The sequence below is a fragment of the Pelophylax lessonae genome, assembly GCF_965119305.1.
Source record: "Pelophylax lessonae genome assembly, chromosome: 5".
Classification (NCBI taxonomy): domain Eukaryota; kingdom Metazoa; phylum Chordata; class Amphibia; order Anura; family Ranidae; genus Pelophylax; species Pelophylax lessonae.
Genome location: NC_138772.1, coordinates 240,631,784 through 240,657,700, shown reverse-complemented (window position 1 = coordinate 240,657,700; position 25,917 = coordinate 240,631,784). Strand labels below are relative to the sequence as shown.

The window sequence follows — 25,917 nt, the reverse complement described above, 5'->3', positions numbered from 1 at the left end:
AATGTTACATCTTCCAAACCATGAGCTTAGTCCGGTTTGCTACCCTCGTAATTGTTCCTTTACTTTATTCAGGAGTGGGAGGAAGTTTAGCGTGTATACCCGGGACATGTCAAACAGCAGGAGTGTTCCTAGGTATTTCAGCGCCTCTCCCGTCCACTTCAGAGCAAAGTTTACACATAATTGAGATCTTAGATCATTAGTTAATCCTATTCCCATCTCTTCAGATTTACCTAAATTGATTTTCAGATTTGATAATGCTCCATACTGGCGAAATTCCTGTAGAAGATTAGGTAGAGAGATAATGGGATTTGTTAGCGTAAATAGCATATCATCTGCATAAGCAGAGACTTTCTGTTGACTACCTGCTAAGTTTATTCCCCGTATATCCTGATTATTCCGTATCGTACATAGAAAGGGCATTAACGTTAAGGGTAAATAGTAATGGGGAGAGGGGGCATCCCTGTCTTGTACCGTTGGATATCTCTAATTCCTTTGATAAAATTCCATTTGCTTTGACCCGGGCAGTTGGATTCATATATAATTGTTTGATCCAGTCTATCATCCTTTCTCCTATCCCCACATGTTGTAGTACTTTAAACATAAATCTCCAACTAACCCGGTCAAATGCTTTTTCTGCATCAGTCCCTATGAATGTACAGGCTTGTTTAGAGTCATGGGCTAGTTGTAACAGATTAAGGGCTTTTACTGTATTATCTTGTGCTTCTCTATTGGGCACAAAGCCCACTTGATCCAGATGTATCAGGGGGGGGGGGGAGGTGAGCCTGAAGTCTGCTTGCTACAACCTTGGAGAATAATTTTAAGTCTGTGTTGAGTAATGATATGGGCCTATAACTAGTGCATGCTGTTGGGTCCTTTCCCTCTTTTGGTAGCACCGTTATATGTGCTCGTAATGTATCTTTATGTATTGGTGTTTGTGCAGATGATCTATTGAATAGATCCAACATCTTTAGACCTAGTATAGGGAAAAATATCTTGTAGTATTGTATTGGTAATCCATCTGGCCCAGGTGCCTTCCCTATTTTAGTATTTTTAATTGCTTTCTGAAGTTCTTCCAATGTTATATCTGCGGACATCGACTCCCTCACCTCCCCTGATATTGCCGGCATACCTGATCTTTCTAGGTATTGAGTCATCTCATCTGACTCCTGTTTTTGTATTTCTAAATTATATAGTGACTCATAGTATTTCCGGAATTCTTCAGTTATTTCTTCTGGTTTCTCAATTCTCTCCCCTTTTGGTGTTATTAATTTAGGAATATATGCTCTTATTCTTGAATTCTGTATAGACCTGGCCAGCATTTTCCCACATTTGTCCCCTGACTCATATATTGTCTTCCTGGTTCTTTGTATGGTGGCTTTAGCCTTATATTGTAGGATGTCAGTTATCTGTTTACGGGTGTTAGTTATTTCTTTAGTTAATTCTGTATTGGTGGCGTGTTTATGTCGAGATTCCAATTCATGTAATTTCTGCAACAGTTGATTCATTTGTTTTGTATGTAGTTTTTTTTTTTTTCAAAATTCTTTATTAGAAAGAAAACATACAGGCATACCACATATCAACAGCAAGTACAATCAACTGTCGAGTATAGCGAGCAAATAATAAAGTAAGAACAATACAAACAGCACATTTCAAAGTGTACCAACATAGCACTAGTTCGTCTAAAGAGCACATCTGAGACAAAATGTAAACCCTCCATGAAACCCACGGCCTTAGCTCTCTAGAGCTGAATATCGAACAAATAAATTCGCAGGGCACCTTCAGGCAGACCCCCCCGCCCCACCGGCATCCATCTCATGGCCGGCTACCGGGGAAGGGAGGCCCCCCCCAGGCGCCCCGGAATATCGCGGCAGGCTCCAGAGGGCTCACTGGTGGTACCTCCCCCAAAGGGGTGCCGCACCGCGCCACTCCCGGGAACCAACCGATCCACCGTACAGAAAGTCAACAATACATCAGCCAATACCCAGGAGCGGCAAAGAGGGAGAAAAACCTATAGACGGTATGCCTAGAGCCAAGAAAGAGAAGAAAAAGCTATGGAGAATAAACAAAGAGAAAAGAGAAGGGGGAAGGAGACCAGAGCGAGAAAGGAAGGGGTCAGGAAAGATCCAAAGAGGGGGGTGGGGGGAAGGCCGGCCGACCCTCGCCCAGCGACCACTAGCGGGTAATCGACTCCGTGTATTCCGAAGTGTATTTAAATTCGTGCCAGTAAAACCAGCGTTTCAGGAACTTTTCTCGTGTACCGTGCGCAGTGGCTACTAGATCTTCCATATCGTTGAGACAAGAAACCTTGCGGAGCCACATAGCTACCGTAGGAGGCTGCGTCTGCTTCCAGAGCGGGGGGATGCAGCTTTTAGCCGCCGTGAACAGAAGTGGCAGAATCGACTTCCGATAGGACGCTCTCGGATATTCATGATGATGAAGGAGGAAGAGGGCCGGGTCCAGGGTGAGGGAATGGTCCGTAAATTTCTGGGCAATGCGTAGGACCTCCTTCCAGAAGGGTTGTAAACACGGGCACGACCAGAAAACGTGTAGGTAGGTGCCCACCTCCTCCCCACATCGCCAACAAACCTCGGGGCAGGTCGGAAACATGCGATGAAGCCTGGCTGGGGTATAGTGCCAGCGGGTTAAACACTTATAGCCTACCTCCTGATACCGCGAGCAACGGGAGGTTTTGTACGTGAAAAATAATATCCTCTCAACCTGATGGTCCGTAAAAGATACATTCAGGTCCCTTTCCCATTTGGCAATAAATGGGGGACGAAAAGCTTCGTCCGGCGAGGCCAGGGCCCGGTAAACCAGAGAGACCGTGTGGCGAAGGGGGGAGGTGTCAGAACACAAATCCTCAAAGTACGTGAGCCGTCTTGAAAACAGAGACGCTGAAGGAAGAGCTTTTAGAAAGTGAGCCAGCTGGACTCGTTGCCAAAAAGACAGGGAGGTAAAGGGCGCAGTGCAGTTCATGTAAGACCGGGAAACCCAAGTCCCAGCCCTCACAAAGTGCCGAGCCTGATGGACCCCAGCGGTCTTCAAAGTCCTAAAACCGGGCTGATCCACCCCAGGCCCGAAGTCCGGGTTATCAAACACCGGGAGGAGAGGCGAGGGAAAGGACGCCAACTGGCCATCGTGGCAAAGACGCCTTCCCACCGCCAGCGTGGCACCTACAGTCGGATGGGCATCTAATTCCCTAGGCACCGGGTTAGGGCTCCAAAGGGCGGACTCCAGGGGAGACTCGACGGACAAACGTTCAAGGCGGACCCATTGCTTCAAGGGACCATGGCGGTACCAGTCGACAATGCGAGCGAGATGACACGCCTCATAATAGAGGATCGCGTCGGGCATCGCCATTCCCCCACTCAGTTTAGGCATCCGGAGCACCCGCAGCGCCAAGCGGGGGGAACCCCTACGCCACAGGAACTCCCGAAACACCCTATTCACCCTCTTGAGGAAGGAGGACGGGACCCTGATGGGCAGCGCCTGAAGCACATATAAGAGGCGGGGCATGATGTTCATCTTTATAATATTGCAGCGCCCAAACCAGGAAAAAGTCCCATGGCTCCACACCTCCAGATCCTGCTTGATGCGAGTCAGAAGAGGCGGGAAATTACAGTCGAAGACTCTCTCCGGGCAACTCGGGAGAGATATCCCCAGGTACTTGATGTGAGACAGGCCCCATTTAAAGGAAAAGTCAGCTCTAAGGAGAGTTGACAAAGAAGCCGGCAGACCCACCGCTAGCGCCTCAGACTTAGAGTAGTTGATTTTATAAAACGACAGCGACTCATAAACCCGAAATTCCCGCAGGAGGTTCGGAAGGGAAGTGAGAGGACGTGTCAGGAAGAAAAGTAGATCGTCCGCGTACGCCGCCACTTTAGGCGACTCACTGGCACTCAACGACAATCCGGCCACATCCGCATTAGCCCTCACCGTCCTCAAAAAGGGCTCAAGAGCGAGAACAAAAATCAACGGGGAGAGTGGACACCCCTGTCGAGTGCCATTCGCAATGTCGAGGGAGTTCGAGAGAGACCCGTTGACCTTCACCCTAGCCGAAGGCCTGGAGTAGATGGCCCTGATCCAGGACAACTGGCGCGTCCCCAGGCCCACATGCTCCATGGTAGCCAGGAGAAAGTCCCAATTCACCCGGTCGAACGCCTTTTCGGCATCCGTCGACAGGACCAGCATTGGGATTCGGCGGCTATTCGCATAATGGATGAGGTCAATCGCCTTGGCGGTATTGTCCCGGGCCTCCCGGGCAGTAACAAAACCCACTTGATCATCGTGGATCAAACTTGGGAGCAGGGGAGCCAGTCTAGAAGCCAGGATTTTGGTGAAGAGTTTCAGGTCGATATTTAAGAGAGAAATCGGCCTGTAGCTCGCACACAGCAGTGGATCCTTACCCTCCTTGGCTAGGACAGTTATATGGGCGCGCAATGAGTCAACCGGAAGGGCCGCCGACTCACCCGCCGCATTGTATGCGGATAGGAAGTGAGGCGAAAGGATCTCCTCAAAGCACTTGTAGTACGCAAGGGTGTATCCATCCGGACCAGGTGCCTTCCCCGGTTGCATTCCCCCCAGGGCTGCAGTGAGTTCCCCAGGGCGCAGAGGCGCGTCCAACTCCTCCACATCTTCCGGAGAAAGGGTGGGGAGGCCGGAGGCCGAGAGATACGACCTAATCTCCTGGATCCTGGCAGCGCGCGATGACGGCGAGGGGTCAGAAGGCAGATTGTACAGGGAGGAATAGTACAGGCGGAAAGCCTCAGCTATGTCCGTCGTCGAGTGAACCCTCCGGCCCGCTGAGTCGGAGACCTCCGGGATAAATGCCCTAGACCTCTGTTGACGCAATGCCCTTGCCAGCAATTTCCCACATTTGTCCCCGTGCTCGTAGAAAGCACGGCGACATTTAGCCAGGGCGGCCTTGGCCTGGAAGAGGACCAGATCACGGAGCTGATCCCGAAGAACAATGAGCTCCCGAAGAGCAGCAACGGCCTGAGACCGCTTGTGAGCCATCTCTAATTTGCCAATTTTCGCCAGGAGGTCAGACATTTGGGCACTCCTCTCCCTCTTCCTCCGCGACCCGAGCTTAATCAGGACCCCTCGCATATAACTCTTGTGAGCCTCCCAGACCATCATGGGCGAACTGTCTGTGGTGGCATTGGAGGCGAAGAAGTTCCTCAATTCAGCACCAAGTTCCCCCAGAATAGCAGGGTCCTGGAGAAGGGTGTCGTTAAGCCTCCACTGCCATTGTGACAACTCAGGGGAGCGAAGGTCTAGGTCGAGGAGAACGGGAGCGTGGTCCGAAATAGCAATAGAGCCAATTGAGGCAGCGGAGACCCTGGGAAGCAAGGACTGCGGTACCAAAAAAAAGTCGATACGCGAATATGAGTCGTGTGGGGGGGAGAAGAAAGTATAATCCCTATCCCCGGGATGGAGAACGCGCCACGGATCAACCAAGCGAAAGGCATGAATCAACTGCTTGAAGCGACGTAGAGCAGCATAGGATAGCTGGGAGGAACCCCTAGAGGTGTCCACCAGTGGATCAAGAGCCAAATTAAAATCCCCACCCATAAGGATCTGTCCCGCAGCGAAATCTGCCAGCTTAGAAAGCACTGAGTCCATAAAGGAGATTTGGTTCGTGTTGGGCAGGTAGAGATTCACCAGAGTGACAGGGGTGGAACCCAACTGGCCCTTTACAAAAAGGGCCCTGCCCGATTCGTCGCTCCACACGTCCGAGAGCGTCCACGGAGCATTACATTGAATCAAGATGCTAACCCCCTTAGTCTTGGAATCAGGGGAACAGCCATGGTAAACCGTTGGAAAACGCCTGTTTCCCAATTTGGGGATCTTGCTCAATTTGAAATGCGTTTCTTGCAAAAATCCAACATGAGCACGGAGACGATGGAGTTCCGACAGCACAATGGAGCGCTTCTCAGGGGTATTGAGCCCCTTCACATTTAAGGAGACCAAACGGACCGGGTCCGGACGAGGGGCGGCCATAACCCCCCCAACCGGCGGGTCCAGCCCACCGGGTGAAAACAAGAAACCAAAAGGAACGGAGGAGGGAGAGGGAAGGAGAGGGGGGAAAGAAAAGGAAGAGGAACAGCGGAGATGCAGAGGTAAGTGAAAAGGTGGAGGGAAAAAGAGGGAGAGAAGGAAAAGGCGCAAAGTACGCGCCTACTTACAAAGTACTAAGGTGCCGAAGCACCAGAGAGAGTTCAATCTCAAAGGACCCTAGGGCCCGATCCACCAACCCCGCAGGCAGGGCAAAATGGACAGGCACCAAAGGATCACCCTACGTGGGGAACGAGGAGAGCCACCAACTGGGAGAGGAAGGTGACCGCTCCCCGACTCCCCAACCGGCCAATAAAGATCATAGCAACACAGTATTATAACCAGCTGAAAAACACCAACAACTCAAACAAAAAAATACCAATAACATAGTGCAACAGTTTGAGCCCCTGAACCGGAGAGGAAAACCTCCCCCCACCCCCCGCCCGAGAAGAACCAAATTAACAATTCAATGGCACTCAAGACAGAGATGCCAGAGACTGCACCCGCTCCCCATCCAGACGTCCACCTCAAGATCAGTGGCATCGGACCAGAGGGGGACATACCACGCCACCCCACACATATAACACACCAACCCCCGGGGGGAGAAGGGGGGGGAAGGGGAAGGGAGGGGAGGGGTTAGTAGAAAAGGGGGGGGGGGAAAGGGGAAGGGAGGAAGAAGAAGAGGGAGGGGAGGGAAGGGGGAATGGAGGGGAGGGGGGAAGGGAAGAACGGGAGGGGGGAAGGGGAGGGGGAAGGGAGGGGGGAAGAAGGGGGGAAGGGGAGAAGGGGGGGTAGGGAGGGGGGGAAGGGGGAGGGAGGGGAGGGGGAGATAGAGGGGGAGGGGGGGTAAGGGAGGGAGGATAAAGGGGGGGGAGGGGGATAAAGGAGGAGGGGGGGAGGGGGGATAAGGGAGGGGGGGGGTGAAGCAAAAGTGAATTCCGAGGGCCACCGGCAGCGCCCTGCATCCCCTCTCCTGCAGCGCGGGGTAACACCCAGATCCGGCACGCAACCCAAGCAAGTACGACCAGACCCAGGCGCCCCCCCAGTAACCACAGAAGAGCAGGCGTGCATACATCTGGAAAGCATTAAATTGTGCATACAGTCAGCAAGCAATATGAGAGGCAACAGTTCAATGACACTACTCTGAGATCTAAACTTGCAGAGAGTCAGCAGGCCTGCCAGACACCCAGGCCCCGGAAGCGGGAGCAAGGCACCGCACCGCCTTGAGCCGCTCCAGAGCCCCCGCATGTCAGCATTAGGGGGAGCAGGAGACACGGAGCTGATCTAGGAGAGTCAAGATCCAAGAGAGGGGGATACGGGGGGAGGCAGATGACCTGAGCCCCGGAAGTTCGGCATGGGCAGCAGTCAGAGGCACCTGGGGACATTCGGGGACAGCTGGAGGCCCGGCACGGCCCTCGGGACTAGTGCAGTTCAAATCTAGCTGGGGGGACAGTCACCACAAGGCAGGACAGTCAGCCATCAGGGAAGGGCAGGTGAAGCTCAGGGATGTGACCCGGGACAGGCAGGGGCGGAGGGCAAGGGGCTAAGTCATTACTCACGGACCTCGGCAATGCTGAATCAAAATTCCGGGGAAGCCAACCAGGGGCTAGTAGAGCGCGCCACGGGGGCACTGCGTTGCCGACGGCGTCCCTTGGATCGGGGTCTCGATGGCCCTCCTCCGGGAGAGCGAGCGTCCCTGTCAAGAAGCCTGGCTAACCAGTCCGGGACCTCCAGAGGAGCGATGGCAGCAAACCGGAACAGGGCTGGGAGGTCAGCATGTCTGCGGAGGACGAAAGTGGCGCCATTCCTGCGGACGATGAGCTGGAGGGGAAAACCCCATCTGTAAGTGGCATCCTGTCTCCTGAGACGCTCCAGCAGGGGTTTCAGCATCGCTCTGCGGATCAGAGTGCCTCTGGACACATCGGGGAAAACCTGGATCTGTGCCCCATCGAAGTCAATCGGGCCCTTCGTCCACGCAGCCCGCAGCACCTGTTCCTTCACCGGATACCGATGCACGCGGCAGATGACGTCCCGAGGTCTTGCAGTGTCCGTCGGTTTGGGGCCCAAGGCCCTATGTATCCGGTCGAACTCCACTGCGACAGGGGGGTCCGAAGGCAAGATCCGCGCCAGGATGGCCCGAACCGTCTCCATCAAGTCTTCCGGTCCGATGGCCTCGGGCAGGCCCCGGAGCCGCAAGTTGTTACGGCGGCTCCGGTTCTCCACGTCCTCCAAGGCGAGCTGGTGCTCAGCAAGGACATCCGCGTGGACAGCTTGTGTTCGTTCCAGACACTCTACCCTAGCCTGGAGGTCTCCGATCGCCGATTCCCCGGTCGCCACTCGCTCACGAACATGAGACACTTCTGCGGTCAGCACTTGGAAGTCCCTCTTATGCTGCTCCGTGACTTGCGCTACCAGAGCCTCCATGTCCATCTTAGTGGGGAGGGAGCGCAGCAGAGCCCAGATGTCCCTTTCTTCACTGGGGTCTCCAGCCGAGGACGATTGGGACAGCTGCAAGGGGCTCAGGGAAGCCATAGCAGGCAGGGGAGCCGGAGGGGATGCCGCCTGTGCCGTCCGGGACACCGCCGTCGGATTGATACTGCCACGTGGGCCCGCCACCAGCTTCCGCAGCACCGGGGTAGCAGAATCCGGGAAGAATGAACGGATCGGGGCCGCCGGAGTAGCCTTGGAGGTGGATTTGTTCTTCCGCCGCTTATATGAGCTCATGTCAGCTAGAAAACAGCCAGGTAACGATCAATTTAGCCGATCAGGGGGGCCAGGGAGCGGGAGCACCAGAGTCAAACGTCCTCACACCGCCATGACCTAGCCACACCCCTCCGTATGTAGTTTTTTAAGTCGTGCTCCATGTTTTATAAATATTCCCCGGATCACTGCCTTATGGGCCTCCCATACCACCCCTGGGCTTATCTCCTCCCCTTCATTTTTTTAAAATAGAGTTCTAATTCTTTCTCCACCTCTGATATAACTGTTGTTTCCTGTAACAGGCTAAGATTTAAAGTCCATGTTTGTGATCTTACTAGAGGTGTTTCTTGTAGAGCATATGTGAGTATCAATGGGGCGTGATCTGACCATGTTATAGGGCCAATTTTTACCGATTTAATCGAGTGTAATTGTGGGTGTGGTATCAAAAAATAGTCAATCCGGGAATATAATGCATGTGGTCTAGAAAAAAAGGTAAAATCTTTCTCTCCTGAATGTAATAATCGCCACGCGTCAATCAAATGCGACCTATGGAGCTGCTTTGCGGCCCTTTTCTGTACTCTAGGTGGTATAGAAGATTTGCCTGTTGATGTATCTTCTGAAGGTATTAGGGGCATGTTCATGTCTCCTCCCAGGATAAGCAACCCATCCTGAAATTCTTGCAACTTCTCCAAACACTTTTTCAGGAAAACATCCTGTTGGGTGTTTGGGGCGTATATTGAGGCAAGTGTTACTTTGATATTTCCTATGTTCCCCTTTACAAAGAGATATCTACCATCTATATCAGTCATTATCTGTGAACATACCCATGGGATTTTCGCTGAAATCATTATAGAAACCCCTTTAGTTCTGTTGTTCGTGCTAGTTGAATGATATACTTGGGGGTAAAATCTATTTTTAAGTATCGGTATTTTAGTGTCTTTGAAGTGGGTTTCTTGGACATATGCTATATCTATTTCTGTTTTTTTCAGTTCAGAGAATAAAATACTTCTTTTCTCCGGTGTTTTTAGTCCTTTAGCATTTAACGTGTATATTTTGAGTGTATCCATTATTCCTAGTTATTAAGGCCTGGAACCAGTCAGGGGGGAAAAAGAAGAGAAAAAAAAAAAAAAAAAAAACTAAAATAGATAAAAAAAAATAGAAGAGTTTTTAGGGCTACTTTTAGCGGCCAATGGTCAGAGACCAATTATTTGGACGCGTGCCCTGTAGGGGTTTAGGTGTGGAAGCCGCCACTTGGGCATCTCCAGGCTCCCACCGGTCGGCCCTTCTCTTGCCTTATTTTACATCCTTCCTTTTACCACCGGCAATATTTGTATGTTAGTTTTATGTGAATCTACCGTCACCATATTTTCCCTTAGATTAAGTGTTCCTCACTCCAAATTCCATTTACATATTTTTCTCAAAATGCAATGAGGGAGGGGGCGGGGGACACGCCAGGGGGCGCGGGGGGGGGGGCGGGCGAGGGGCACGGGGGGGGGGCAGGACGCAGGCGAGGGGAGAAACAGCGGGGAAGGCACGATCACCCGATATCCCTGAAGTAAATTTCTCAGAGGTATCCTGTCCGGGAGGCAGAGGAAAGAAGAGTAAAAAAAAAAAAAGAATAAACACATAGAAGGCATTTACCTCCATTAATCTCTATTACGGCTTTTTGTCAAATTTTACTTATTATCACCTTTACCTCTATCATTTCTTACATTATCTCCCTGTATAACCTTATGATCCGGATATCCGTACCCTCCATCCCCATGATCCCCCCACCTCCACCCCATTCCCATCACCACCCTCCCACCCATCCCCAGACCCCCACAGCACATTTCCAACACTGGGCGAAGTAAAGCTCTCCTCTTCAGTGTTGCCCTAGATAGATCTGGTAATATCTTAATAGCTGCACCTTCTAGGTCCACTGTTCCCAGCTCCCATGCTTGCCTTATAATTTTTTCTTTTTGATTATAGTAGTGCATCCTGCAGACTACGTCCCTCGGTGTGTCTGGGTCCGTAGGTTTATAGCCTGTGACCCGATGGACTCTGTCTAGTTCTATATGATCCGGTGGGTTTAACCCGAGGACTTTTTGAAAAAGGGACGTTACTTTACTTCTTAAGTCCTCTCCTCCCACCGGCTCCGGTATGTTTTTGAGCCGCAGGTTATTCCTACAGCTCCTGTCCTCTAAGTCCTCCAAATGTAGTTGAAACATGATTGTTGACCTTTCAGAGTCCTCTCGGATCTTTTCAAGTGTTTCAACCTGCGCCTCCAGAGCGATGGCCGTCTGCTCCCCTCTCTGAACGCTCTCCTTAACAGCCTGTACTTCCACCTTTATGGCTTGGGAGTCACGCTTGTGTGTCTCCTCGATCCTCTGCACTAGAGACTCAATCTCTGTGCGTGTAGGGAGAGCTCTCAGCAAGGCACGAATCTCAGGGTCTGTCTGCGAGGAGACCGCTGGCTGCGGGGCGCCCAGCTCGTAAAGACCATGTGTTACCGCCGTGAACGCCGTGGACTCCGCCTGTACCTCTCTCGGCTGTCCGTCCTCACCGCCGGCTTCCTCCTGCATGATCTCCCCTTCCGCCGCACCTCCGCTGGGTGCCGACACAGTATTAGGCTGTGGAGACCGTAGATATTGGATTATCTCCTCCTTCTTCCTTCCTGGCGTTCGTGCGGCTGCGTTAGCCCCTCGTCTTCTACCCGGGGACATGCTGGGATCCGTTTGCTGGGATACTCGGGCCGGCCGTGGAAGCCTGGAGCGAGGTGTTTAGCGTGCTCTCATGCGGCCGCTTCCTGACCACGCCCCCTTTGTGGTGAGTTCTATGTCGGCAAAACTATAAGACAATTTGGCCAAAGAATTGGCGACCAATTATATTGCGCTGGAGGAGGTAAAATACTTACCAGCGTTACCAGACACATTGGATTGCACGATAGAGGTGGTTCCTCAAGATTCACGTGGGGGCGACTGGGATAGACGAATCCTACAAAGGGAGACTTTGTGGATTGAACCCCTTAATGCCACCACTCCCCCGGGTATTAATGAAATGCTGACTTATAAATATTTCTTATAATCTATTATGGAAATGCTATAGTTTCTTTATATGTCCTCCTCTGTATGTCTACGTTGATTAGGTGACTCTTATGGATCTCCATTTTTTGTTTTTTTTATTATGGTGACTTGCCGGGACGCGACCTGTGATACAGAATTATAGGTGGTTTTTTCACCCTAATTATAATTTAAAATGTTTGTTTATCTAATTATACAAATAATTTGTATTGTCCCTTGTTTTTGCTTTTATATACTTCTCTTTATTTCCCCTTTTTATTTGGTCTTTATCCTCCCCTTTTATCTTGTTTTTTTTTTTACATTGTGTAATGAATGTGAAAATTACAATCTGTATTTCGATTTATATGACTCACACTATGCACAGTGACAACACAGGTGAAATCTACCATTTCCGGATTTGCTGCCATTACGCTATTTCCTCCATTGTCCTCCTTTGTCCACCAGGGGGAGTTCTGTGGCTGTCCTTTGCCCTTCCAGGCGGGTGTGCCCTGTCAGGAGGGGTGGCGACGGAATTTGGGATGTTTACCCGCCCCTCCTCTAGCCGCCTCCCCTTGTCCGTCCGGCTATGGAGTTTCTCTACTCCGTACTAGCCGCTCTGACCGAATTGTGTGCACTTATTAGAGACGCCGCTTATCAGCTGTTCTACACCGACGGTCAGTGAGATGCAAGTCTTCCCACCAGGTATATTATACAACAAGCTGTCTTTGCTGTTTTTCGATGTTACATGTTATATGCTGTTGGACTCTCCTGAACACTCTAATAATCAATATTTAACAGCATTTTTTTTGCTCTTTTTGCTTTTTGCAGTGCCTTATGTCTTCTAACAAGGATATCTCTCTTATTAAAAGTTAAGTACTGCGATATATATTTTTGCAGTAATATATCTAATCCAACAATATAATATATACCTTTCCTTAACCATATAAGTTCTTACTACTTTTGTGGGGACTGCATCTGACCGTTTGGAAGCTTTCTGTCCATTTCTTTGAACATGATTAATTCAAGAGCCCCCTCTCCTCAGGTTTTGATATATCTAGTATGACATGGATATGTCTGCCTATATATTTATTATTTTTTTACTCATCATTTTTACCTTATATAATTAATTTAGCATGAATATCAGTGATTTTTTTACCCCTTAATTCACAAACATAACCAATGTGCTTCCAGCAACATAGGTGGGATTTAAGTTTATATATATATATATATATACAGTGGGTACGGAAAGTATTCAGACCCCCTTAAATTTTTCACTCTTTGTTATATTGCAGCCATTTGCTAAATCATTTAGGTTCATTCTTCTTCCTCATGAATGTACACACAGCTCCCCATATTGACGGAAAAACACAGAATTGTTGACATTGTTGCAGATTTATTAAAAAAGAGCAAAATGTCAGAGCAAATGAGAATCATGAGGTCAAAGGAACTGCCTGAAGAGCTCAGAGACAGAATTGTGGCAAGGCACAGATCTGGCCAAGGTTACAAAAAGATTTCTGCTGCACTTAAGGTTCCTAAGAGCACAGTGGCCTCCATAATCCTCAAATGGAAGACGTTTGGGACGACCAGAACCCTTCCTAGAGCTGGCCGTCCGACCAAACTGAGCTATCGGGGGAGAAGAGCCTTGGTGAGAGAGGTAAAGAAGAACCCAAAGATCACTGTGGCTGAGCTCCAGAGATGCAGTCAGGAGATGGGAGAAAGTTGTAGAAAGTCAACCATCCACCAGTCGGGGCTTTATGGCAGAGTGGCCCGACGGAAGCCTCTCCTCAGTGTAAGACACATGAAAGCCCGCATGGAGTTTGCTAAAAAACACCTGAAGGACTCCAAGATGGTGAGAAATAAGATTCTTTGGTCTGATGAGACCAAAATAGAACTTTTTGGCCTTAATTCTAAGTGGTATGTGTGGAGAAAACCTGGCACTGCTCATCACCTGTCCAATACAGTCCCAGCAGTGAAGCATGGTGGTGGCAGCATCATGCTGTGGGGGTGTTTTTCAGCTGCAGGGACAGGACGACTGGTTGCAATCCAGGGAAAGATGAATGCGGCCAAGTACAGGGATATCCTGGACAAAAACCTTCTCCAGAGTGCTCTGGACCTCAGACTGGGCCGAAGGTTTACCTTCCAACAAGACAACGACCCTAAGCACACAGCTAAAATAACGAAGGAGTGGCTTCACAACAACTCCGTGACTGTTCTTGAATGGCCCAGCCAGAGCCCTGACTTAAACCCAATTGAGCATCTCTGGAGAGACCTAAAAATGGCTGTCCACCAACATTTACCATCCAACCTGACAGAACTGGAGAGGATCTGCAAGGAGGAATGGCAGAGGATCCCCAAATCCAGGTGTGAAAGACTTGTTGCATCTTTCCCAAAAAGACTCCTGGCTGTATTAGATCAAAAGGGGGCTTCTACTAAATACTGAGCAAAGGGTCTGAATACTTAGGACCATGTGATATTTCAGTTTTTCTTTTTTAATAAATCTGCAACAATGTCAACAATTCTGTGTTTTTCTGTCAGTATGGGGTGCTATGTGTACATTCATGAGGAAGAAGAATGAACTTAAATGATTTTAGCAAATGGCTGCAATATAACAAAGAGGGAAAAATTTAAGGGGGTCTGAATACTTTCCGTACCCACTGTGTATATATATATATATATATATATATATATATATATATATATATATATATATATATATAATGTGTGTGTTTGCTCTCTTTCCCCTTTTTATACTCTTACTATATTATATATGCACACTGGTTTGGCAGCTCTCTCTTTGGCCACACCACACCCGCCTGGGGGGCTTTTGATGCGGCTTCTTTAATTTCTCTTCAACAACATCACTGGTGGAGGTGGCACGGTGTTGGTTCGGTGTTTCTGGCAGTTTTTCTGACTGTGTTGTCACTTTGTGCTTCTGTGATGTATTTCATCTTTTTGACGCTGTTGTTTACTGTTTCAGCTTACTCTCTATATATTAAACTTCTGAAGAAGAGACTCAATAACCGCGAAACATGTCAAGTGCTCAGTTGGACATGGACCACCCTGCTACTCAGCAGTAGGGATGTACTGATTTTACAATTCACAATATTTTACTGTATATAGGTCCATGTTCCATTCATACAATAATATTATTATGGTTTTGTTTGTGAATATTTCATGTACACTTTTGTTATTTTTGACAAGATTTTAAAAGTTTTCTGTCTTTATGAATAAAGTTGTTAAATTTTATATAATCTCTTTATGAGTTGTGTGTATATTTAGTTCTATGGCACCATAAAAATCCCCTATGGCCCTACTTTTCTCATTTTTTGATGTCTGTGCAGTGTTTGCTATTTGTTCCCGCAGTCTGTTGGGTGATTTAGTGTCTTTCACCCCCAACAACGGGTTCTCTTGCACACTGCCCTATGTCAACGTTTATGAAAGATCATTCCTAATCAAAAAAGGTAATCAGAAAAAGAAAGTATACAGTATAATAACAACTTTCAGTTTTCCTGATTAACTTCATGGCAGCGTAGGACAGATTTGTATGCTGCCATACAGTTAATCAGGAAATAAAAATTATGGTAAGTATTTAATAACATTGTTCTGTTTCTCAATATACTAGCAGAAAATTCTGGAGGAATTGAACATGCCATCTGGGTGTTACTACTTTGCATGCCCCATACACATGCACACACTGTCTGTAATATCATGGCAGTTCTGTAAAAGTTATTAAAGTTTTTACAATTAATGTATTCATAATTTTAAACATTTTTTCCAAATAGGTGCTTCTAAAAAGTCTGATGGATGGGTTGGTCTTGGTTGCTGTGAATTAGCAATAGCAGCAGAGTGCCGACGATCTTGCAAACAGGTTAGACCGTTTTTAGATAACTATTCTTGTTTGTATGCTTTTTGTGCATATTACACATGGCAAAGTAAATAGTATGTCGGTGGAGTGGCCACTGGCTTCTACTGTGTTTGCAGCTGTCCGACCACTTCTAAACTACTGTCAGATATTAGTCAAAGGTGCTACTTTGCACAGAAATGCATTCCTTACTGCGGTAAGTGGGGAGTAAAAAGTACTGCAGAAAGGTTAAAATGTGCTCCCATGAATGAGGTTGAGCCTGGAGCCACCCAGAAGCCTGGCCAGAAAAGTTAGCAATTCTCACATCCTATCTTGTTAGCATGCAAAAACTGTCGATATTCACCCCTGTAATGCTTGGAGTGAGTTTTCATCAGTTTTCATACCCTTGCAACAAGGCAGGACGTGAGTTTTTCAGCTAGACTTTTAGGCAGACCAAATGGCTTACAGGTATGATAATATAAATCATGAACATTTTACAAAGCTGCACAGTTTTTTAATATCTGCTGGGGCTCCTTGGCTGCATATCCTATTCTTTGGAATAAGGTAAATTCAGCTTTTAAGCATTAAAGTAAGAAAGTGAATAGTCATGCATACCTCAGACCTGTTTTTTTTAAACCAGTTAAGGTCAATGGGGATATTCTTAACACTTAAAAAAAAAAAAGTTCTATTTGTGGAGCTGCAGAATGTAAATCTTAAAGTGTTACTAAACCCAGAACCCCACATTCACTATATCCGGTCTCCCAAAGTACACAGAACATGCAATGCAATTATTTTAGTAAATCTAAACTGCTAAATACCTTTTTTATCATCAGCAGTATATAGGAGTCTTGTGACTTCTATTAGTGTCTGGCCGAGCACTGGTTAAAGCTTGTAGGAGAAGTTTTCATTCTCCTTGGACTGGCCTATGAGGCTCCAGGACCCCTGACCCTCTGGACAGTGCTGATTTGCCCTGTGCCGATCACATGCATCCTCCCCAAAAAAAAAAAAAAAAAACTTGCAAGCAATACACACCAAACTGAGCATGTGCAGAGTGCCCCAAAAGCTCTATTTTATCAGGAGATGGATAGGGGAATGTGGAAGAAGGGGCTGATCAGAGTAGACAGGATCAAACAGCCTTTTTACACAATGCGCAGGATTAACCCCTTAGGTTCCCCAGTAAGTATAACAAGCATGCTTTACTGCATAAACAGACTGATTTTACTGTTTTGGGTTTAGTAACAATTTGACATGAACCAAAAGTAAAAAAACTAGAGAATGATAACGCTATTGCCAGCTGTTGGGGAAGGAAGAGGGTATACAGTGGGTACGGAAAGTATTCAGACCCCCTTAAATTTTTCACTCTTTCTTATATTGCAGCCATTTGCTAAAATCATTTAAGTTCATTCTTCTTCCTCATGAATGTACACATAGCACCCCATACTGACAGAAAAACACAGAATTGTTGACATTGTTGCAGATTTATTAAAAAAGAAAAACTGAAATATCACATGGTCCTAAGTATTCAGACCCTTTGCTCAGTATTTAGTAGAAGCCCCCTTTTGATCTAATACAGCCAGGAGTCTTTTTGGGAAAGATGCAACAAGTGTTTCACACCTGGATTTGGGGATCCTCTGCCATTTCTCCTTGCAGATCCTCTCCAGTTCTGTCAGGTTGGATGGTAAACATTGGTGGACAGCCATTTTTAGGTCTCTCCAGAGATGCTCAATTGGGTTTAAGTCAGGGCTCTGGCTGGGCCATTCAAGAACAGTCACGGAGTTGTTGTGAAACCACTCCTTCGTTATTTTAGCTGTGTGCTTAGGGTCATTGTCTTGTTGGAAGGTAAACCTTCGGCCCAGTCTGAGATCCAGAGCACTCTGGAGAAGGTTTTTGTCCAGAATATCCCTGTACTTGGCCGCATTCATCTTTCCCTCGATTGCAACCAGTCGTCCTGTCCCTGCAGCTGAAAAACACCCCCACAGCATGATGCTGCCACCACCATGCTTCACTGTTGGGACTGTATTGGACAGGTGATGAGCAGTGCCTGGTTTTCTCCACACATACCGCTTAGAATTAAGGCCAAAAAGTTCTATTTTGGTCTCATCAGACAAGAGAATCTTATTTCTCACCTTCTTGGAGTCCTTCAGGTGTTTTTTAGCAAACTCCATGCAGGCTTTCATGTGTCTTACACTGAGGAGAGGCTTCCGTCGGGCCACTCTGCCATAAAGCCCCGACTGGTGGAGGGCTGCAGTGATGGTTGACTTTCTACAACTTTCTCCCATCTCCTGACTGCATCTCTGGAGCTCAGCCACAGTGATCTTTGGGTTCTTCTTTACCTCTCTCACCAAGGCTCTTCTCCCCTGATAGCTCAGTTTGGCCGGACGGCCAGCTCTAGGAAGGGTTCTGGTCGTCCCAAACGTCTTCCATTTGAGGATTATGGAGGCCACTGTGCTCTTAGGAACCTTAAGTGCAGCAGAAATCTTTTTGTAACCTTGGCCAGATCTGTGCCTTGCCACAATTCTGTCTCTGAGCTCTTCAGGCAGTTCCTTTGACCTCATGATTCTCATTTGCTCTGACATGCATTGTGATCTGGAAGGTCTTATATAGACAGGTGTGTGGCTTTCCTAATCAAGTCCAATCAGTATAATCAAACACAGCTGGACTCAAATGAAGGTGTAGAACCATCTCAAGGATGATCAGAAGAAATGGAAAGCACCTGAGTTAAATATATGAGTGTCACAGCAAAGGGTCTGAATACTTAGGACCATGTGATATTTCAGTTTTTCTTTTTTAATAAATCTGCAACAATGTCAACAATTCTGTGTTTTTCTGTCAGTATGGGGTGCTATGTGTACATTCATGAGGAAGAAGAATGAACTTAAATGATTTTAGCAAATGGCTGCAATATAACAAAGAGTGAAAAATTTAAGGGGGTCTGAATACTTTCCGTACCCACTGTATATTTAGTGGCGTAGCATAAGGGGCAACCAATGAATTCGCCCAGGGTGCAACATTTTGAGGGGTGCAGAAATGAGTTTCTATCCCCTTCCCGGAGCCCTGGAAAACCCACGGCTATATCCACCTGCTCCTCTCCTCCCCCCTCCTCTGATGACAGCTCTGTCCTGATCATTCCTATGTCTCACTGACAGGAGGTGCAGCTGTCCTGGAAGGAAGGGATCCCCACACTGCTCCGTAAACTCCACATCCAGCATGACTGAGCTTGTCACACCGCTGTGTATCTACCCCCCCCCCCCCCACACAAAATACATGGAGAAAAACACTGAATTGGAAAATTAACAAAAAAAAAAAAACAAATAACCACTGGAATAACTACAACAATGGTCCAAAGGACAGAAGAGGGCCACCACAAGAGCAACCATACTATAGAAAGAGAGAAGTCCTATACCAACACATAATTATTATGCTCCATTAGGAGATTATCGAGAAGAAGAAAGGGCAGATACACAGTATTATCATAGGCAGGAAGAAAACAATAAGGAACAACATTACAGAATTGTAAAATAGCTATAACAGACCTTTTTTTAGGGAGAGGGACTGAGAATCGCTCACCAAGAAAAAGAAGAAGTGTAGAAAGAACAGAGAATGTCAAGGAGGAAAGAGTCAACAAAAGGAAAAGAGAAAAATTGGAGAAGGAGTCTTTAATATAAGCATGAAACCATCGACACAAGAAGAATTGAAAGTTCTAGATAAAGGTTTAAAATATGCCCCAAAAAGAATTTAGATCAATTTGAAACATACATAGGGATACAAAAGTATATAAGGAAGTTAAACTTTAAAGTACATTCTGAGTAATCCTCTAAAAAATAGAGAGTTCAGAAGAAATAATACACAGCACTTTAAGAAATAAATCTATTTTTAATCCCTAAGTGAGTGACAATAAACACATTGCAGTATTTAAAGAATTGGTATTGGAAGATTTGGAGAATTTAAAAGTCAAGAAAAAAAGATGAGCCTAAAGCTATTCAGATAGGTCTGAAAAAATTAACAAGGAAAAACGATGTAATAATACGACCGGCAGATAGGGGAGGAGGAACTGTAATCTTATCGAAAGAAAAATATCAGGAAACAATGAAGAATATGTTGAATGATGAAGAAACATATTGTAAATTAATGGGCAATCCACAATTTAAATATAAAAAAAGACTTGGAAAAATAATACATCTGGGATTGAAAAAAGATTTACTAAATAAAAAAGAAGCAAGATATTTGGTACCCGAGGCCTGTAGGACCCCAGTAATTTATATATTGCCCAAGATCCATAAAGATAAAGAATGGGGCAATATATTGATTCATTCCTACAACCTGTAATACAGAAAACTAAGGCCTATGTTAGCGACACAAAACATATTTTACAAATACTTGAAGAGACTCCAAAGAATGAGGATGTGCTACAGATGGCAACTATAGATGTAGCATCATTGTGTACGAATATACAACACTACCAAGCCTGTGAAGCAGTGAAATTGGCACTAAGGGAATACACACCATTAATATGTAAACAAAGAACTATTTTTGGTACAAACATTCTTATTATTATCAGAAAACAGGAGTAGCTATGGGTTAAAAATTTGTGCCAAATGTAGGCCAAAATATTTATGGTACAGTGATAGGAAGAATCAATATATAAGGGGACTCCAAAAGAGCTCCTGTTATATAAAAGATACATTGATGATGGTATTATTCTGTGGAAAGGAGACCAAGTAACACTTTCTAATTTTTTTAGATAAATTGAACAAGAATAATAGAAACATAAAACTCACTTGGAATATTGGTGAAATAGAAATTACCTATCTAGACCTCCTGTTTAGAGAAGAAAATAGAAACTTGATAAGAAAACCCCATTTTAAAAGTGTGGACAGAAATAGCTATTTACCAACAGATAGCTGTTACCATAACAACTGGCTTTGTAATATTCCAAAAGGACAACTGTTACGAATAAGAAGAAATTGCACAAGACAAGAAGACTTCCAAGAGCAGGCAAAGGTAGTAAAATACAAGAATTGGAGAATATACACAGGCCTACACTAATGAAGGAGAAAGATAAGAATGGGAACTACCCGTGTTTCCCCGAAAATAAGACCGGGTCTTATATTAATTTTGGCTACAAAAAACACACTAGGGCTTATTTTCAGGGGATGTCTTATTTATTTACGCTATGTACAATGACGATCCTAAAGTGATTGTAACCCTAAAACAAATAAATAAATAAATATCCTGATCCTTTAAAGAATGATAGACAGCAAAGTGCTTGTGCTGTCATTTAGCCCTCTCTATGTTCTAAAAAACCTGGAATAAAACAATAAAATATAAAAAAAAAAAGTTCTTGTGTCCCCTGTCTTCTCTCCCCCCTGTCAGCTCAGGAGTCAGCATTATGACATTGTTTAATCCCAAAAAATAAACCTTGGATAAAGTAATTGTAAAATGATGTAATCGATTTTGTAAAAAGAATATGTAATGTGCAGTGTGTCTCCTTTTGTAACTTTATTGTGGAAAATATCTTATTTACAGCGCTGCTGGGCACTCACGTGACCCTCCTGAGCTCTACTTTCCCTCTCTGAATACTGCAGAGGGAGGGATTGAGGACAGCCCCGCTCCAAGCACTGCAGAGGGAGGGGCCACTGATGACAGCCGGGAGGGGAAGATCTCCGGCAGGTCACGTGAGCGTCCAGCAGCTCTGTAAATAAGGTATTTTCCACAGTAAGTTTTAAAAGGAGATGCACTGCTCATTATATAATCTTTTTACAAAACCAATTACATGTTTTCACACGGATTTTACTAGGGCTTATTTTCGGGGTAGGGCTTATATTGCAGCCATCCCTGAAAATCACGCTAGGTCTTATTTTCGGGATAGGGCTTATTTTCAGGGAAACAGGGTATATGGATCAGCTCCCTATTATACTGGATTACAATGTACAACATAGAAAAGTGGAAAGAATAATTAAAAAAACACTGGCATATTCTAAAGATGGATAAAAATCTCCAAAGTGCATTACCGGAACAACCGAAATTTGTATATAAAAAAGCCTCTACTTTAAGAAATAGGATATTTAAGACAGCAATAGACCCACCATGTAAAAAGTTTTCGTTTTTTACTGGAAAAGGATTCTATCAGTGCAAGAGATGTTATGCGTGTGTTAGAACTAAACAAAATGACCTAATGAGAAAGTAATCGAATTTGCATCTTCAAGTAAACAGTTCCTCCTTCAAAATCAAAGATTTCATAAGTTGCAATACAGAAGGTGCTGTATATGCACTGGAATGTAGTTGCGGCTTGCAATATATTGGCCGGACCAAAAGATTACTCCTAATAAGAATCATGGAGCATGTACAAAATATATTAAAAAGGTATGAATAACATAGCGTTTCAAAGCACTTTGATCAGTTCCATCAGAGGGATCCCTCTCCGCTAAAATTTTGGGGCATAGAACCATATAAAAGACATTGGAGAGATAGCCACAAGATACGCACTTTGAGCTAATTAGAATCCCAATGGATTTTTAGAATGCACACTTTCACACCCACAGGCCTGAACGTTGAATTCGACCTGAATTTTTTTATTAGTGATTTTTAATAAACCTTACATAATTAATTTTATCGGTTACTCTCTCACATAAGTTTATTTATTGATATTGAGTCATTTTCCTCCTATAAGTCCTCTCTTAAAAATAATATCCTTAATAGTATATTTTTATACTTAGTAAGTTCCTTTATAATCCTCTCGTCGTTCATAATTTTTAAATACATTTTATTAATTTTAAAAATAAAATATATATTAAATATTTAATCCTAAATAACTTTTTTTTTTAAATATATCTACTATAAATTTTATGGAATTTCACAGTGTACTACTGATGTATTATTATATTATTATATGTGTTTTATACTTATGGATATACAATTATTGATATTCTTCCTAGGTAAATTATATATATATATATATATATATATATATATATATATACATTAATTGATTGGTTAATATTAACAGCAGCCCTCAAATTTTTCACTCGCCTGCTCGCATTATGCGAGTGAAAAATGATTGAATGCGAGCAAGGAGAGGAAGAAACAGAACACTGTCTGGACATGCAGGGGTGGGCAGTGTCCATATCTGTGATGGGGGGGGGGGACGCACTGGGAGCTTCTGCCTTCACCTGCCTGACAGGAGTGAATGTCATTCTCCCTCCTGTTATTGCAGCAGCACAATGCGTGATTTCTGGACTCCTCTGTTCCAGCCACTTATCTCTCCTGCAGCCTTAATCACTTCTCTCCTTCCAAGCTCCCCCCCCTCCCCTGTTGGTTTATTCTACTCGGCCAGGTTACTTTCACTTTGTCCGTCTCCTCGCACTTGTCTTTATCTTCCCTGCACAATTGTAAGTCCTCTGTTCACATTAACCCTTCATATACTTCTATCTTTCAGCTGTCCTCTCCATAAATCTGTACTGTATGTCCTGCAGCCTCTGGTCCCAGCTCTGAGCATTCCAAGCAGCCATTTAGCTGACCCTGTCCTGTCCCAAAATACAGCCTTAGCACTTTCTCTACAGCCCTTCTCTCTGCTGTTCATTAACATATATTATTACAACCCAGACCCCCCAGCCCCCCCTATTCACTCTCTTATCCCTAATAACTGGTGAACTGTGGTTTGGCCAGTGTAATTGTATGTGCGTTTTACCTGGATTTTAGATGCATTTCTATTGAATTTCTATTACAAAGTACGTTTTCATGAAAGCGCTTTAAAGTCCTGCATGCTGCATCTTTGATGCGGCTTCAGAAAATGCACTGTGTAATAGAATTCAATAGAAATGCACCTAAAATCCAGGTAAAACGCACATACAATCACACTGTTGTTATTAATATTTATTTGTGCAACTTCTGCAGTCATGCAAAAACATTTAACAGTGTAATTTTATAAAATAATTTTTTGAGGGCTCATTTAGGGGCGGGGCAGGGTAGGGGTTAGGTGGTGCAAGTAGTGGCGAGTAACCCTTAAGGCCTGGCTAGTAGCTCAGGACTTGAAATTTTGAGCCCTGTTAACAGCATATGGTTTTAGATTTATCTACCTAATTTTTGATTTGATAATTATAGGATCACTCAAAGTTCATGTAAAAAATATTAAAATCAGTCCAATAAATAAATAGTCCATAGGATATGAATCCAATAGAGCTCTTATGGGATCCAAGTGAGGAGTAGATGACCGGTGCTGGAACAAGAACAGATACTCTATCCCTTCACCTCACCACGTGCGCTTCTCCCAAAGGAAACACACTTACCAGATCCCGCTGTAAACTGAGCCTATAAGATAGAGTTTCTTAACTCATCCGGACCATGGAATCATCCATACAGACAGAATCTTTGCAGCCCTGTTCACCGCTGTAACGATCTCTCACAGGAAGTGCATGGGAGGGAAATGAAAGAAGGGCACATAGAGCAGTATCGCCAATACACTGCACACTTTACTGATATTCCGCCCCCCCCTCCACAATTGCAGTTACAAGATATAAAGTTAAAACAGCGTGGATAATGTTTGTAATCACAATACGGGCGCCGTCAGCCGCTTACCGGTCCTCCGTCCGCTCGTCAGCGTTCCGGAAGTCCACGGACCAAGCCGAAGCTGCCGCACAGCGTCCCATTGTCTAGGTGACCGCGCAAATCACGCCCTTACGTGTTTCGTCATAAGACTTCTACGGAGAGCGGGATTGCGTGGTCACGTCACCCCTATTTATCTCATGCCTCCGCCAGAGAAAGTTAACCCCTTAGAGCGATGCTTCCACCGCCAGAGGCAATCGGCATCATCACTGATAATGGAACCTTGTACAGGAACCTTTACATAAAACAATTCAGGGCAATGATATAACATATTTTGAAACCATATGACCTGAAACTTATTAAAACAATAAATATACATTTAATACATCCAATTCTGATGCTGTCTACGGGTCCGCAATCCCGCATATAGAAATGATGTTCCCATCATATCAGTCATGCCATCATGAGCCCATGCTAATATATCGGTATGACAACATACAGATATACATGCACGAATTATACATAAAATATCCAATAAAATTAGGGAGCTAGCACATGTCATTCCTGTCATATGCTACTGTGTGTAGTGTATCACTATTTAAAATACAACTACTCTCTACTCAATGTATATATAAAAACAGGCACACAGCATTGAGATAAGGTTGATACTGCATTGTGTTCCCTATGCCCGCTTGATGCAAAACCAAAAGGAGTTCCCCTTGGGTGGGACTTTTTAGGCACCAAGTTAATACACAAAAAGAATATGTAAAATTTGGAATCTTTATTAAATTATACAAAAGAGTAAAAACAGTTTAGGCAAGCTGTAAAATACTACACATATGACAGTGAGACTTAGACCACACGGCCCCCGGGTTGTGACCCGACGCGTTTCGGAGTGTAAAACTGAACTCCTTCCTCAGGGGTGCCCTTGGAGGGTGGTATAGTTCACTGTGGTGGGAAGTATGAATAGCCTGCCTGATAGTTAAAAACAAATGGTCAGCATACCAATGTTGTCCACTGGGGGTGCCGTCTGGTTGTCCTAGGGAATTTAGGGATCTTAAACAGACTCCTGAAAGCAAGGTGTCAGAGATTGCACGCTAACTAGTCTCAGTGAGAGGCTAGGTGGGAGCAGCTGAAACCTCAAGTCACAGCAGATCTACAACCTCGACAGTTGGTATTTCCCCAAGAAGCATTGGAGCCTGGAAAGTCCTGCGTGTCCAGCAAGAGAGCGAGCTGTAACCTGTAAACTGTAGTTAAAATGACAAGGTAGAACAAACTCAGACGTTGTCGGTGTTACCACATATGTATGCAGAAGGAAGGAAGCAGCGCGAAGGGGTAACAAGAGGGGACAAGGATAAAAGGGAAAGGGGTAGATAGAGGGGGAAGAGGAAGGGGAGATATCGCCGGGGGGGCCAGTTCATAAGGAGTGGAGGTATTGGGTCCCCAGGTTTGGTTCAGGGCAGCAATAGGGAGCTATCAAAATTGGGGGGGAAGAAAATTGTCAACCCAAGGTTGCCAGATTCTATCATACTTCTCGACTGTATCCGTCAGAACAGCATCGATTTTGGCGTGAATCATAGCGTTGGTGATTCGGTGTTTCACTTCAGTCAAAGGCAGGTGTGGGGATTTCCACGCTTTCGCAATGGTTTGTTTAGCTGCTGTTGTGACCTGTAGGAACAGTTTGTGGCGGAATTTGGACACATTATCTGGTTTTACATTCAAGAGAGCCAGTAGGGG

General features: G+C 45.4%; 1 protein-coding gene across 3 annotated transcripts in view; it reads left to right on the top strand.

Moving 5' to 3' along the window:
• RECK (reversion inducing cysteine rich protein with kazal motifs) overlaps nt 1-25,917 on the top strand; it is a gene marked incomplete at its 3' end in the record, with an annotated part of 1,214,950 nt that overhangs the window by 360,698 nt on the left and 828,335 nt on the right. For all 3 annotated transcript variants that reach the window (XM_082258598.1, XM_082258597.1, XM_082258599.1), the window contains exon 5: nt 15,581-15,666. In XM_082258598.1, coding sequence (XP_082114724.1) covers nt 15,581-15,666 — 86 coding nt within the window. The remainder of the gene's footprint in view (nt 1-15,580; nt 15,667-25,917) is intronic.